The sequence below is a fragment of the Tiliqua scincoides genome, chromosome 10 (assembly GCF_035046505.1).
Source record: "Tiliqua scincoides isolate rTilSci1 chromosome 10, rTilSci1.hap2, whole genome shotgun sequence".
Taxonomy (NCBI): domain Eukaryota; kingdom Metazoa; phylum Chordata; class Lepidosauria; order Squamata; family Scincidae; genus Tiliqua; species Tiliqua scincoides.
Window position 1 is genome coordinate 20,075,561 of NC_089830.1, and position 13,212 is coordinate 20,088,772.

At 47.7% G+C, this 13,212-nt stretch overlaps 1 protein-coding gene and 2 pseudogenes across 1 annotated transcript in view; 1 reads left to right on the forward strand and 2 right to left on the reverse strand.

Moving 5' to 3' along the window:
• LOC136661526 (IgGFc-binding protein-like) overlaps positions 1–9,331 on the reverse strand; it is a 16,062-nt gene extending 6,731 nt beyond the window's left edge. Inside the window, exons 1-6 of the mRNA XM_066638810.1 lie at positions 9,265–9,331; positions 8,317–8,984; positions 5,329–5,902; positions 2,303–2,892; positions 1,037–1,601; positions 1–116 (exon numbers count right to left, since the gene is read on the reverse strand). The exon at positions 1–116 is cut by the window's left edge and continues 489 nt beyond it. Coding sequence (XP_066494907.1) covers positions 1–116; positions 1,037–1,601; positions 2,303–2,892; positions 5,329–5,902; positions 8,317–8,984; positions 9,265–9,331 — 2,580 coding nt within the window. The remainder of the gene's footprint in view (positions 117–1,036; positions 1,602–2,302; positions 2,893–5,328; positions 5,903–8,316; positions 8,985–9,264) is intronic.
• Positions 4,818–4,934, reverse strand: LOC136661766 (5S ribosomal RNA; annotated as a pseudogene).
• On the forward strand, positions 5,067–5,186 carry LOC136661737 (5S ribosomal RNA; annotated as a pseudogene).
• Positions 9,332–13,212: the final 3,881 nt, after the last annotated feature.

Sequence of the window (13,212 nt, forward strand, 5' to 3'; positions counted from 1 at the left end):
CTCGCAGCCCTCGCGGCATTTTGTGGTGCAGAGGACTGGGTTAAAGAGGTTGCGGCATGTCACGGGGCAGCCACTAGCGCACACTTCATAGTGGCTGTTTGCGGGGCAGTCAGGTCCTGAAAAAGAAAGAGGAAGACGTCAAAAACATGGTGCAGCCCAATTCCATGCGCCCTTCTTTGTCCCACTAAGGCAGAGATTTTCCACCTTCTTCATCTCACAGCACACTGAGAAGAAGCTAAGCTAAGCAGACCATCAGTTTTGGCCAATTGAGAAGGCACTCCATGCTGCTGGTGGGGGGCTCACATGCCCCAATGGCCCTACTAATAAATGTCCCTCCCCCTAATTCCCATGGCACACCTACGGATCATTCATGTCATACCAATGTGAGTACCATAGAACCCTGGTTGAAAGTCGCTACTCTAAGTCCAGTTGCTTTGGCTGCAATCCTAAGCATGCTTCCTTGGGGGTAAGCCCCATTGAATATAATGTGACTTCCTTCTGAGTAGGTTGAACTGTTAATCTTCCCACCCCACATCCTCCCTTACTCTGACAGAGAAAGCAGTAACTTAAAACATTTAAAGCCCAATCCTATGCATGTCTACTCAGACATCAGTCTCATTACGGTCAGCGGGGCTCACTCCCAGGTAGGTGTGGATAGGATTTCTCCAAGAACATCTGTCCACGAATAAAAGTGATTTTCAACCTTTTTCATCTCACAGCACACTGACAAGATGCTAAAATTGTCAAGGCAAACCATGCAGCTGGTGCAGAGCTCACATCCCCCCATGGTCCTACTAATAATTGACCCTCCCCAAATCCAGTGGCACACCTGCAAAACATTTGCGGCACACTGGTTGAAAATGGCTGTTTTAATAGGATGACCAGTAGGGTCATTTAGACCTTCCTGATCCTGACCTTAGACATCAAACCATCAGTTTCCTTTTCCAAGTTGGACTCAATAAAATGAGTGGGTTTTTTTTATGCCATAATTCCTTGGCATTCTGGTTCAGTGTAAGCTTTTTGCCCCTGGACTTACTGCAGAATTGGTTGGATCTCCACTGGTAGACCTTGGCACCAGCTGCTTGGCAAGCCGTAGTGTAAGAGGAGAGGATGTGGCAGACGACACTCTGGTTGCCTTTGTTGAAACAATAGTCGTAGGCACAGTCCTTGAAGTACCACTGAGGTGACACTGTGCCGTGGCACATCTTGAAGGGGCCGCCCTGGTCCAGAAGGACCCCACACTCCCTGCTCTTTTTCTGTTCACGCTCTACATTGATAAAGTCTATACAGTTCTCGTTCGCTACCTCTGTGCAGCCTGGGATGTCTCGAATCTTCCAGCTTCGGGCAAAGTCCGCTGGACTGGTTATAACCACATCATCCGGCCGTGTCATGTCGTCGCTGGCCCGCCCATTGAAATTGCCGCACAAGCCACACAAGCGACCCCTGTAGGCTCCTGGCACCGAGACGCGAATATTGTTTCTCCCGTCAAAGGCAACGGTCAAGCCAAAGTCGGCTTTCACCACAGTATCCCAACCGTGGCGGTAGAGTAAGATTTTGTAGTTGTCGATGTAGAACGGTAGGTTGATCAACAGGCTGTCCAGCTGGAAAAACAGAGGAAACTATGGGTCTGGAAATCTGAGATTTTGGATGGACCATTTCAGCTGTTTGGGCCAGTTAGGGCCTTTCTCTGGGGGGGGGGAGAGTTCATGGAGCCTCGTGCGACCCAGGAATTTACATTTGTGAGGTTTCCACCCCTGTTGGGAGCCTCACAGAGGCTTCCGCAGAGTCCTGGTGCCTCGTGCCTGGAGCTCTTGCCCCATCGGACCTTATGGTAGGTCCGCAACTGCACCAGCCCCTCTGAAATGAGGGATCAGGCCCAAGAAGTCATATTAGAAAAGACAGGACTGGAAGCAGAAGCTGCATTTGGTGGGCCGCTGTGAGATACAGGAAGCTGGACTAGATGGGCCTATGGCTTGATCCAGTGGGGCTGTTCTTATGTTCTTAAACTACAATTCCCAGGAGGCCTTGCAGGTCTCTTGGTATCTGGTGTGCTCCCTGGGGCATTTGGTGGGCCGCTGTGAGATACAGGAAGCTAGACTAGATGGGCCTATGACCTGATCCAGTGGGGCTGTTCTTATGTTCTTAACTACAATTCCCAGAAAGCCTTGCAGGTCTCTTGTTATCTGGTGTGCTCCCTGGGGCATTTGGTGGGCCGCTGTGAGATACAGGAAGCTGGACTAGATGGGCCTATGGCCTGATCCAGTGGGGCTGTTCTTATGTTCTTATGCCACGGCGCACTCACCAAGATTCTATTGTGGCTGATTATGACCGTCACCCCATAAACCTTGACCTCGACAACCTTGCTGGCAGAAGAATCTCTCGGTCCCGACTTCTCATCCTGCACCAACACTTGGAACTGAGTCAGATTTGACCTCTCGTGACAGAGTTCAGTTAGGCGGTAAACGCAGTTCCCGTAGAAGTCATAGCGCAGTCCGTCAAAGGAGGTGTAATGCAATTGGCCCTGCACGCTGCATGTACCATACGTGGTGGGATAGCAGTTCCGGATGCCATTGACCACATGGCACCCTTCCATCGGCCTGCAGCGGGATGTCTGGCAGACCACTTGCTTGTCGTGCGGCCTGCACACGCACTGCTGATGACATTGCTGGTCTCCCCAGAACTGCTGATTGGGTTCATACAGCTGGCCGTGGTAGTTGCAGCCACAGCTGTCTTTGGGGATGCACTTGCCACCATCCAGGACATAGCCCAATTTGCACTGACAGGTCTCTATGCAGGGCAGGTGACACTTCTCTGGAGCATTCAAGTCATTGCAAGTGGCTGGACATGCTGAACCACAGGCCATGTACCGGCTGTTCTCAGGACAAAACTGGGCTGCAAAGAGGAGACAAATGGAGATCATCAGAGACATTCTAAACCCAAATTATGTCTTCAAGCCTTTCCATCAGATTGCACCAGAAGTCACTGTAGTGCGACTAGATCAAGGGTGTCCAAAGTTTCTGGCAGGAGGGCCACATCCGCTCTCTGACATTGTGTCGGGGGCCGGGGAAAAAAGAATTAATTTGCATTTAAAATTTGAATAAATTTACATAAGTTTACATAAATGAATATATTAAAGATGAACTTATATGAATGAATGAAGGTCTTGCAATAGCTCAAGGCCTATAAAAAGGCTTTGCACAAAGTAAGGCTGGCCTTTCCTTTGCTGCCACTACTGCATCACAGATGTGAAATAGCAAACAGTGGAGGGAGCCCTCATCCCACAGCTCACGTAAGAGGTCAAACAGTTGCCCTCACACTGAGAGCAGTTGCATCGGGCCAGCGTGGGCTCCAACAAATCTCTGGAGGGCAGGAGGCTCATTGGAGACTGGGGGCTCACTGAGGGCTGCATTGAGAGGCCTCAAGGGCCGCAAGTGGCCAAAGGGCCAGGGTTTGGACACCCCTGGACTAGATGATATTCTGTTTACGAAGTGTGGGCTGATACCTGCAAATACTTCCTGTACTCTGCAGACCTTGTGTTGTACACCTACTTGCTCTGAAGGGTTTGCAGACCCTCCAGAGAAGAATTTGGAGAAGTGCAAGGGTCTGCAGTGGGAAGGGGAGGGTGGCAAATATGTTCATTCTTCCCCTTGCACAGATGGAGCGCTTTATCTGGCCTGTGTGACCATTGGGCTCTCCCCACAGTGTTGCTTCTGCTGAGGTTCTGGGAGGGAGAGATGGAAGGAGACCTCAGAAGGCAAGCAGTGCTACAGGGCAGATGGGCAGAACAAGAGGGGTTAGAGAGGAAGACGCTGCTGAAGTGCTGGGAGAGCCCAGTTATTACACAGGCCACCCTTTCAGCAGTGCTGCTTCTGCTAAAGTAGTGTTTCTCAAACTGTGGGTCGGGACCCACTAGGTGGGTCGCGAGCCCATTTCAGGTGGGACCCCATTCATTTCAATATTTTATTTTTAATGTATTAGGCTTGATGCTGCCCTGGTATGTGACTGGTTGTTGGCAACCTTCAGTCTCGAAAGACTATGGTATCGCGCTCTGAAAGGTGGTTCTGGAACAGTGTCTAGTGTGGCTGAAAAGGCCGATTCGGGAGTGACAATCCCTTCCACACTGGGAGCAAGTGCAGTTTGTCCCTGGTCTGTCTCCCTGGCTATGGGCCTTCCTTCTTTGCCTAATCTGGGGAAATGTTACAGACCTAGGGAGCATTCCTAACCCCTTACATAAGGGCTGACATAAGGGCAAAGCAGCTCTGAGGTAAGGGAACAAACATTCCCTTACTTTGAGGAGGCCTCCATGAGTGACACCCAACTGCAGGATGCAGCGCATGTCCCATTGGCACCACTACGCCAGTGCTGGAAAGCACTGACATAAGGGGTTAGGATCGTGCCCCTATACTTTTAACAAGCTACTCTGTATATTCTTATAGCAATGACAGTCAATGGGACTTACTCCTGGGTAAGTGTGGATAGGATTGCAGCGCAGGATTGTTAAAAAATTTTCCCTGCTTGATGATGGCACTTCCGGTCATTAAGGCAGGGGGTTGGACCAGATGACCTATGAGACCCCTTCCAACTCTATGATTCTATGATAACATCGCTTCTGGTGGGCCCTGACAGATTCTCATTCTAAAAAGTGGGTCCCAGTGCTAAATGTGTGAGAACCACCATGCTAAAGCATCACCTCACAGACCACCCCTTCACTGCTGAGCTGCAAAGTGTCACCTCAGCAGAAGTGGTGCGGCTGAAAGGGGCAACCCATGTGATAATTGGTTGGTCGGCAACCTTCAGTCTCGAAAGACTATGGGATAAGCCTACAGCACCCAGTATTCCCAGGTGGTCTCCCATCCAAGTACTAACCAGGCCTGACCCTGCTTAGCTTCCGAGATCAGACGAGATCAGGCACGTGCAGGGTAACAGTTGTTAGGCTGTCCCAAAATGAAATATTATCAAGATGTGCATATTTTCTCTTTGCAGAACATGAGTTTCTAGGAGAACGCTTAATTCTGGCCCTTATCTGCTTAATTACATCATTTCCTGTGTAATGATGTCACTTCTGGCCCTGCAGCAACTGTTACCCTGCACATGCCCGATCTTGTCTGATCTCGGAAGCTAAGCAGGGTCAGGCCTGGTTAGTACTTGGATGGGAGACCGCATGGGAACACTGGGTGCTGTAGGCTTATACCATAGTCTTTCGAGACTGAAGGTTGCCAACCATATATGGCCCTGAGCAGGGCCCATGAATGCTATCCCTCCTGCTGTAGTTTGACACCCCTGATATAGCTCGTTCCAGTTCTCTCTCTCTATGTCCCCCATACTCACGGCAGCCAGCGTGCTTTCTCCAGTCGGAAACCGTGGCTCCTTCTCTTTGGCAGGCGTCGGCATAAGTCTTCAGGGCTCGGCACAAGATCTGCTTGTAGCCCTCAAAGGCGCAGAAGTCGGCCACACAGTCATCCAAATAGGGCTTGGGGTCGATCAAGGAATGGCAGTGGTGGAACGGCCCACCCCTGTGTTTGCCAATCAAGCCGCAAAAGGTCTCCTTCCTGTATTTAGCGATCAGCTCCGGAGAACAGCACCGGCATTTGCCGTGGCAGCCATGGCTGCAGGCTCCGTCTCCGGTCTCCACTGTCCAGCTCTTGCCAAACTCCACAAGGTCGGTCACCAAGCCTCCCAAAGAGGTGATGATGTCATCATTGGGGTCTCCGTTGTAGTTGCCGCAGAGGCCACAGACCTGGTTCCGGAAGGCTGGAGTAACTTTCACCGCTAGGTAATGGTTCCAGTCATAGTAAACCTTCAGGCCAAACTGTGTCTCGATCTCCAGTTGGCCTCCTCGGTGGTGTAGGGAGAGTTTCCCGTCGTGCAGGATTATGGGCAGACGAGAAAGCAGTTGGTTGACCTGGACATTGCAGAGAGAGAGAGAATAATCAGCATTTTTAGTTGTTGCAAGCCTATGCACTTTTACCTGGGGGTAAGTCCCATTGAACTCAATGGGACTTACTTCTGAATAGACACGGATAGGATTGCACTGGTTGTGAATGAACTCACATTCCCATTGAACTCAATGGCTTACTTCTGAATAGACATGGATAGGATTGCACTGGTTGTGAATGAACTCACATTCCCATTTAACTCAATGGGACTTACTTCTGAATAGACACAGATAGGATTGCACTGGTTGTGAATGAACTCACATTCCCATTGAACTCAATGGCTTACTTCTGAATAGACACGGATAGGATTGCACTGGTTGTGAATGAACTCACATTCCCATTGAACTCAATGGGACTTACTTCTGAATAGACACAGATAGGATTGCACTGGTTGTGAATGAACTCACATTCCCATTGAACTCAATGGCTTACTTCTGAATAGACATGGATAGGATTGCACTGGTTGTGAATGAACTCACATTCCCATTGAACTCAATGGCTTACTTCTGAATAGACATGGATAGGATTGCACTGGTTGTGAATGAACTCACATTTCCATTGAACTCAATGGGACTTACTTCTGAATAGACACAGATAGGATTGCACTGGTTGTGAATGAACAGCATTCTCTAGGAAAGTTCAAAATCTCTAGGAATTCCAACATATTTTTTTTTAAATGAATGAGTAACCCTCAATCTGACTTGGACCAGAGCTGGCCCATCCACAAGGCCAACTGAACCTGTTGCATCAGGCAGCAGTTTGGGAGGGGGGTTCGCCTTTTCTGTCCTCCTCCTTGCCTCCAGTGCTCTTCTTTCTCCTTCCAGTTCCTGAATTGGAAAAGAAAGACAGAGAGGAAGAGGACATGTGCAGGGGAACTAGAACATGGGAGAGTGGGAGGAGTTGAGGCTGACACATCATTGGGTAAGGGGGCAGCCAAACCTTGGGCTAGCCCAGCTTGAACCAGTAAGACTGCAATCCTATCCACACTTACCTGGAAGTAAGCCCCATTGACTATAATGGGACTTACTCCTGAGGATATGATTGGACTGCAAGTGTGGCCTTTGGCTACTGTGAAAACAACCCCTCTGATTTTAGTAGAGTGAGATGACAATAATCCACCCAGCAGTTTGCAATCAGCGTGTCATGGCACACTGGTGTGCTGCAAATGGACCACAGGTATGCCATGGGAGTTTGAGGGAGGCTCACTGTAGGGCCATTGCGGGATATGAGCTGCCAGCTAGCAATTGTCTTGTCAATTGTCAAAAAACCCCACAGCGCTTGGACAATTTTGGTGCCTTGTCACGTGTGCTGTGAGATGGAAAAAGTTCAAAAATCAATGCTCTACACCCTTCCATGGGAGTAGGTCCCCAGTGAATGTGGTGGGACTTACTTCTGAGTAGGCATGCCTATGAATACTCAGCTAGACTCAACTGACTGACTTGTGGAAAGAGAAGCTCCTTATATTTAAGTTTCCCAGCCCTTCCAGAACGTTGCATGTGATGTTTTGATTTGGTTCGCTCAAGTTCTTCTATGGGAAAGCGCCCTGAGTTGATTAAAATGCAAGTTATGACATGCATGATTGAAAAAGAAGGACAGCAAAATGAAGGCTCATTTTTTTTTTAAAGGAGATTTTGACAATGGTAGACCGTAAATGAAATCAAGGCATGTAAGAACTTGACACAAGCTATTTCAAATCAAGGTAGAAGGAAGATAGATGTAATTTTCACTGCAAACATTTTCAGAACAGGACCGTACAAGGACAGGACACAAAGAAATACTCATAGTTAGCAATGGACGTGAGTCAACAGGGCTATCTTCTGCACCGACTATTTGCAGTCCACCTATTGGAAGTACCACTAGAAGTAACTGGTGATGACATCATTGCCGGTTACTTCTGGCTTGGGAGGTCAGATGTGGTGACAAACCCCAGTAAGGGGTGGATGTGAGGGCTTTTTTGTACCACTGGTTGAGGAAAACTGCTTTAATAGGAGGTCTGGGCAGGAGGTCTGGTCTAGAGGGTAGAGCCTCCATTTGCCTGAAGATTAACATCCACAAGGTCGCCAGTTCGAGGCCACCGGCACTGTGCAACCTTGAAGCAGCTGGCAAGCTGCAGCTGAGCTGTTCCATCTGCTCGGAGCGTGGGAGGATGGAGGCCAGAATGTGAAGCCAGATCGGAGTGTAACACCTTGAATATGTAGTGGTTCTTGAAAGAAAGAACCTTCTTTCAATTTGTAAAAATCCCTGCGTGGATTTAATAAGCCTGCCTATGTAAACCGCCTTGAATAAAGTCTTGAATAAAGACCAAGAAAGGCGGTATATAAATACTGTATATTATATTATATTATATTATTAATAGAATAACACAGAGACAGGCTCTTACTCTGACTAGGCCGTATTCGTACTTGACCATGGTGATGGTGGAGTTGTAGACAGCCACAGTGACCTGACTGACAGAAGAGAATGGACTACTGCCATTCTTCTGGGTCCTGGTGAAAATGTGGAAGAACGGCAGAGTGGAATGGGGCTTGCAGGTCTTCACCACGGTGTATGTACAAGTACCCTGGAAATCATAGCTGTGCCCGTCAAAGGTGTGATAGTGAGGTTGACCAGAGGCCCAGCAGACCGAGTGGGTCGGCACGAGAGGAACACACACGGGCGAACCGCTCACAACCTTACAAACCGTCCCCTGGCTGCACTGAACAGTCTGGCACGACTGAGTTGCCGGAACGCATTTGGGTCGGCCGTCGACCACTTGACATACGGTGCCATGCGGGCAGTGGCTGCGTTCGCAGGAGCCCGGCACGGAAATACACTTGGGCCAGCCATTGACAATGTTGCAGATGCACTGGACATGGTGACAAGATGGGTGAGAGACACAGCTGGGCAGACCCTGAACTATCTCACACAGGGTCCCTTCTTGGCATTTGATGCTCTTGCAGGGCTCGGGGACGCACTCTGGCTGATTGTGTTTCATGACGCATAGGTATCCTTTCCCACAAGGCATTCCGCTGCAGGGGTTGGGTTGAGGGCGCACTGGAGGCAGAGATTCTAGAAGACAAAAACAGATAATCACTAAAGGGAAGAGAGACCAATGCAGAACTTAACGGAAGCCCCACAGTGCCATGGAGGAGAAGAGAAGCTCACAGCCAAGGTTGGCAACCTTCAGTCTCGAAAGACTATGGTATAAGCCTACAGCACCCGGTATTCTCAGGTGGTCTCCCATCCAAGTACTAACCAGGCCTGACCCTGCTTAGCTTCTGAGATCAGACAAGATCGGCAGCCAAGGACAGTATTCCATGGAAGGGAGAATCACCAGGCTTGTTCTCACCATGACCCACCATTTCTGTACATGGCAGCTGTGGTTTTAAGGCATCACTTTTTTGAGTTTTGGCCATGTCGCCACTCATGAGCATGCCTTTGCCATGTGCAGAAGACAGCTGGGCTCCCTGAAGCTGTGCACAAAATATCCGTGCTAATTTCATGCACTACCGTCTTTTGCAGGACCTGCTCCGTACATTGGCACATCAAACAGTCAGCGTGCTTTAATTCAGTGATTTTTTCAACCAGGGTGCTGTGGCACACTGGTGTTCTGTGAATGGTCCACAGGTGTGCAGCAAGAGTTTGGAGGAGGATCATGTATCAGTAGGGTCTTTGGGAAATGTGAGCCCCCCCACTGACAACACATTGTGCCTTGTCAATTGGTGGTTGGCAACCTTCAGTCTCGAAAGCCTACAGTAAGCCTATGGTAGAAGCCTACAGCACCCGGTATTCCCAGGTGGTCTCCCATCCAAGTACTAACCAGGCCTGACCCTGCTTAGCTTCCAAGATCAGATAAGATCAGGCATGTGCAAATGATTGTGTTTCTTGGCCATTTTAGTGCCTTAGTGTCCCATGGGATGAAAATTTGAACATCGCTGTCTAACTAAAAGTGATGGGTGCTATATAGAGAGTCACATAAATTGGCTCAGTCATGTGTCCATCAGCTCTCTCCCTGAATTCTTCACTATCTTCCTCTAGACACTTTCTTCTTTACCCTAGAGCAGGGGTCTCCAAACCCCAGCCCAGGGGCCAGATGTGGCCTGAGGAGAGCCTCTATCCGGCCCGCGGCCAGCCTCTGATCCCCTGAGAGCTTCTGGCCCAGTTGATCAAACACAACCAGAGTTGTGCTTGTGGAGTGGGGGAATGGGGGTCCATTTAAGTGTGTGCTTTATTTCTTGGGCTGTGTTGGTGCTTGGAGAAATCCTGGACATTTGAGCCCATTCATTCATTTCAGTCATTCATCTAAGTTCCACCTCTAATGTATTTATTTAAATTTTATATTTAATTTTCTTTTCCAGCCCTCAATACCGTGCCAGATATTTGATGTGGCCCTTTGGTCGAAAGGATTAGAGACCCCTGCCCTAGAGCCCTGTTCACTAATTCTGAACACGCAATTTACTAAACAAAGAGAAGTGGAGAGAGACTATGCGTGCTGATCATATCGCTTGATGGCTACCTCGATGAATGTGTACATGCATACAACAGTACATGCACAGGGACTCATTTATTACATTCCAGCAAAGATATAGCCATTGGGGGTTTGTTCAGCAAGCATGCTAGAATTGGGGGCTGGGGACAGTAGGTGCAGTCACAAGAACATAAGAACAGTCCCGCTGGATCAGGCTATAGGCCCATCTAGTCCAGCTTCCTGTATCTCACAGCGGCCCACCAAATGCCCCAAGGAGCACACCAGATAACAAGAGACCTGCATCCTGGTGCCCTCCCTTGCATCTGGCATTCTGACATAGCCCATTTCTAAAATCAGGAGGTTGCACATACACATTATGGCTTGTAACCCGTGATGGACTTTTCCTCCAGAAATTTGTCCAATCGCCTTTTAAAGGCATCCTGTGATGCCATCACCACATCCTGTGGCAAGGAGTTCCACAGATTAACTGCGCGCTGAGTAAAGAAATATTTTCTTTTGTCTGTCCTAACGCTCCCAACACTCAATTTTAGTGGATGTTCTCTGGTTCTGGTGTTGTGCGAGAGGGAAAAGAGCATTTCTCTATCCACTCTATCCTGTGGAAAATTCCGCAACTGACCTCATGTGATGGGTCATAGACAAAACACTAGTGCACAACAGTGTCCCCAAGGGAAAAAAAAAGACCCTCCCAGCCCCTTTAGCTGTGATATATCTTTTCTGTGCACACCCAGATTCCCCCATGCAGGCATGCGCACACAAGGCAATAAAATGGCACATTTGCAGGCCAGATGCGCACGTAATATCTTATTATGTATGTGCAAGTATTCCAAAATGTAAAAAACTTCTGGTCCCAAGCATTTAGGATAAAGGATATTTAACCTGTATCTCCACTTTTTTTTAATCTTGATGATTAAAAAATTTATGGGTACAATATACAGTGTTGGTATATCATTTATGATATACAGGGTACATGATATACAGGGTACATCATTTATGGGTACAATATACAGTGTTTCTCAAACTGTGGGTTGGGACCCACTAGGTGGGTTGCAAGCCAATTTCAGGTGGGTCCCCATTCATTTCAATATTTTATTTTTAATATGTTAGACTTGATGGTATGTGACTGCATCTGGGGAAATGTTACAGTTCTGCTTTCAACAGGCTACAATGTATATTCTTTTAACAATGATAGTAAATGGAACTTACTCCTGAGTGAGTGTGTGTAGGATTGCAGCCTAGGATTGTGAAAAGTTTTCCTACTTGATGATGTCATTGCCAGTCATGACATCACTTCCGGTGGGTCTCAACAAATTCTCATTCTAAAAAGTGGGTCCCAGTGCTAAAAGTGTGAGAACCACTGCGATAGAAGATTCCATAGCCTTTCTAGTGAACCTCTTGTCTCCAGATACATCTCACAATAGAAGCCCATTTAGCAAGACCTCCACCTTAAAAGGATCCATTTCTAAAAATTCTCAATATGATTATGGGCGCAAACCTAACCCACTTCCCAGCACTGACATAAGGGCAATGCAACTCCGAGGTAAGGGAACAAACATTGCCTTACCTCGAGGAGGTCTCCGTGACTGCCCCCCAACTGCAGGATGCAGCACACACCCCCTGGCACAGCTGTGCCAGCACTGGAAAATTGGTTAGGATAGCGCCCTCCTTTGCTTAACTGTTTTTGCTGTGTAGGTCTAGCAGTTGTCTTCTAAAGGTTAGTATGCAGGGTCAGCTCTCTCTAATAAATTCAGAGTAACAACCTGAGGTGGTCCTATATGCTTTCAGTTCCACGTTGACTTTGAACAGACATAGCAGCAAATCACACAGCTAGACGATCTCTCGTGCTTCCTTCAAAGCTTCAATGATCATTTTCTAAAACTCTTCGAGGCAGTAAGATATATATCCAATATATCAGGGGTGGCCAAACTGGTGTTTGCAACTGTTGTTGCGCCCATAATCACAGGAGCCATAGGCCGCTCTTTGACATATAATGTGCGGCTCACGGAAATACATTGGCTGAGATCTTTTTTGCATCACAATTAATATAAAAGGTAAATAAGAAATTTCCAAGCTTTCTAATGATTTACTGCAGTGGTTCTCATACGTTCAGCACCAGAACCCGCTTTTTAGAATGAGAATCTGTCAGGACTCACTGGAAGTGATGTCATGACCGGAAGTGACATCATCAAGCAGGAAAATTTTTAACAGTCCTAGGCTGCAATCCTACCCACACTTACCCATTGACTGTCATTTTTGAATGAATTTACATAGTAGCTTGTTAAAAGTACAGGTCTGCAAAATTTCCCCAAATGCAGTCACATATCATGGTAGCATCAAGTCTAATAGATTAAAAATAAAACATTGAAATGAATGGGGACCCACCTGAAATTGGCTCGTGACCCACCTGGTGGATCCTGACCCACAGTTTGAGAAACACTGATTTACTGGCTATCAGTTGAGAATCCACTGGATTAAAATGTACGTTGAACACTTATGGTGAGTAAATATATTTAAGAATTTCTGTGCTTCTTAAATATTGCCCATCTCAAACACCTGAAGTTTATCATATGAGGCTCTTAGGTTAAGCAAGTTTGGCCATTCCTGCAATATATCTCCATGAACTCAACCTGGAGCATTTGCTATAAATGCCCATCACATTTGCCATAACCATCAGATAGCTGTTTTAATGCCGTTCTCCCTGAATTCCATGAAAAGGAAGAACCCTTTGGGTTTTGTTGATGGGGAGGTGACCACAAGCAAGCAGGGATCTCAAGCGTAGGATGGGTGTAATTGTTGGCCCCTTCCCATCCC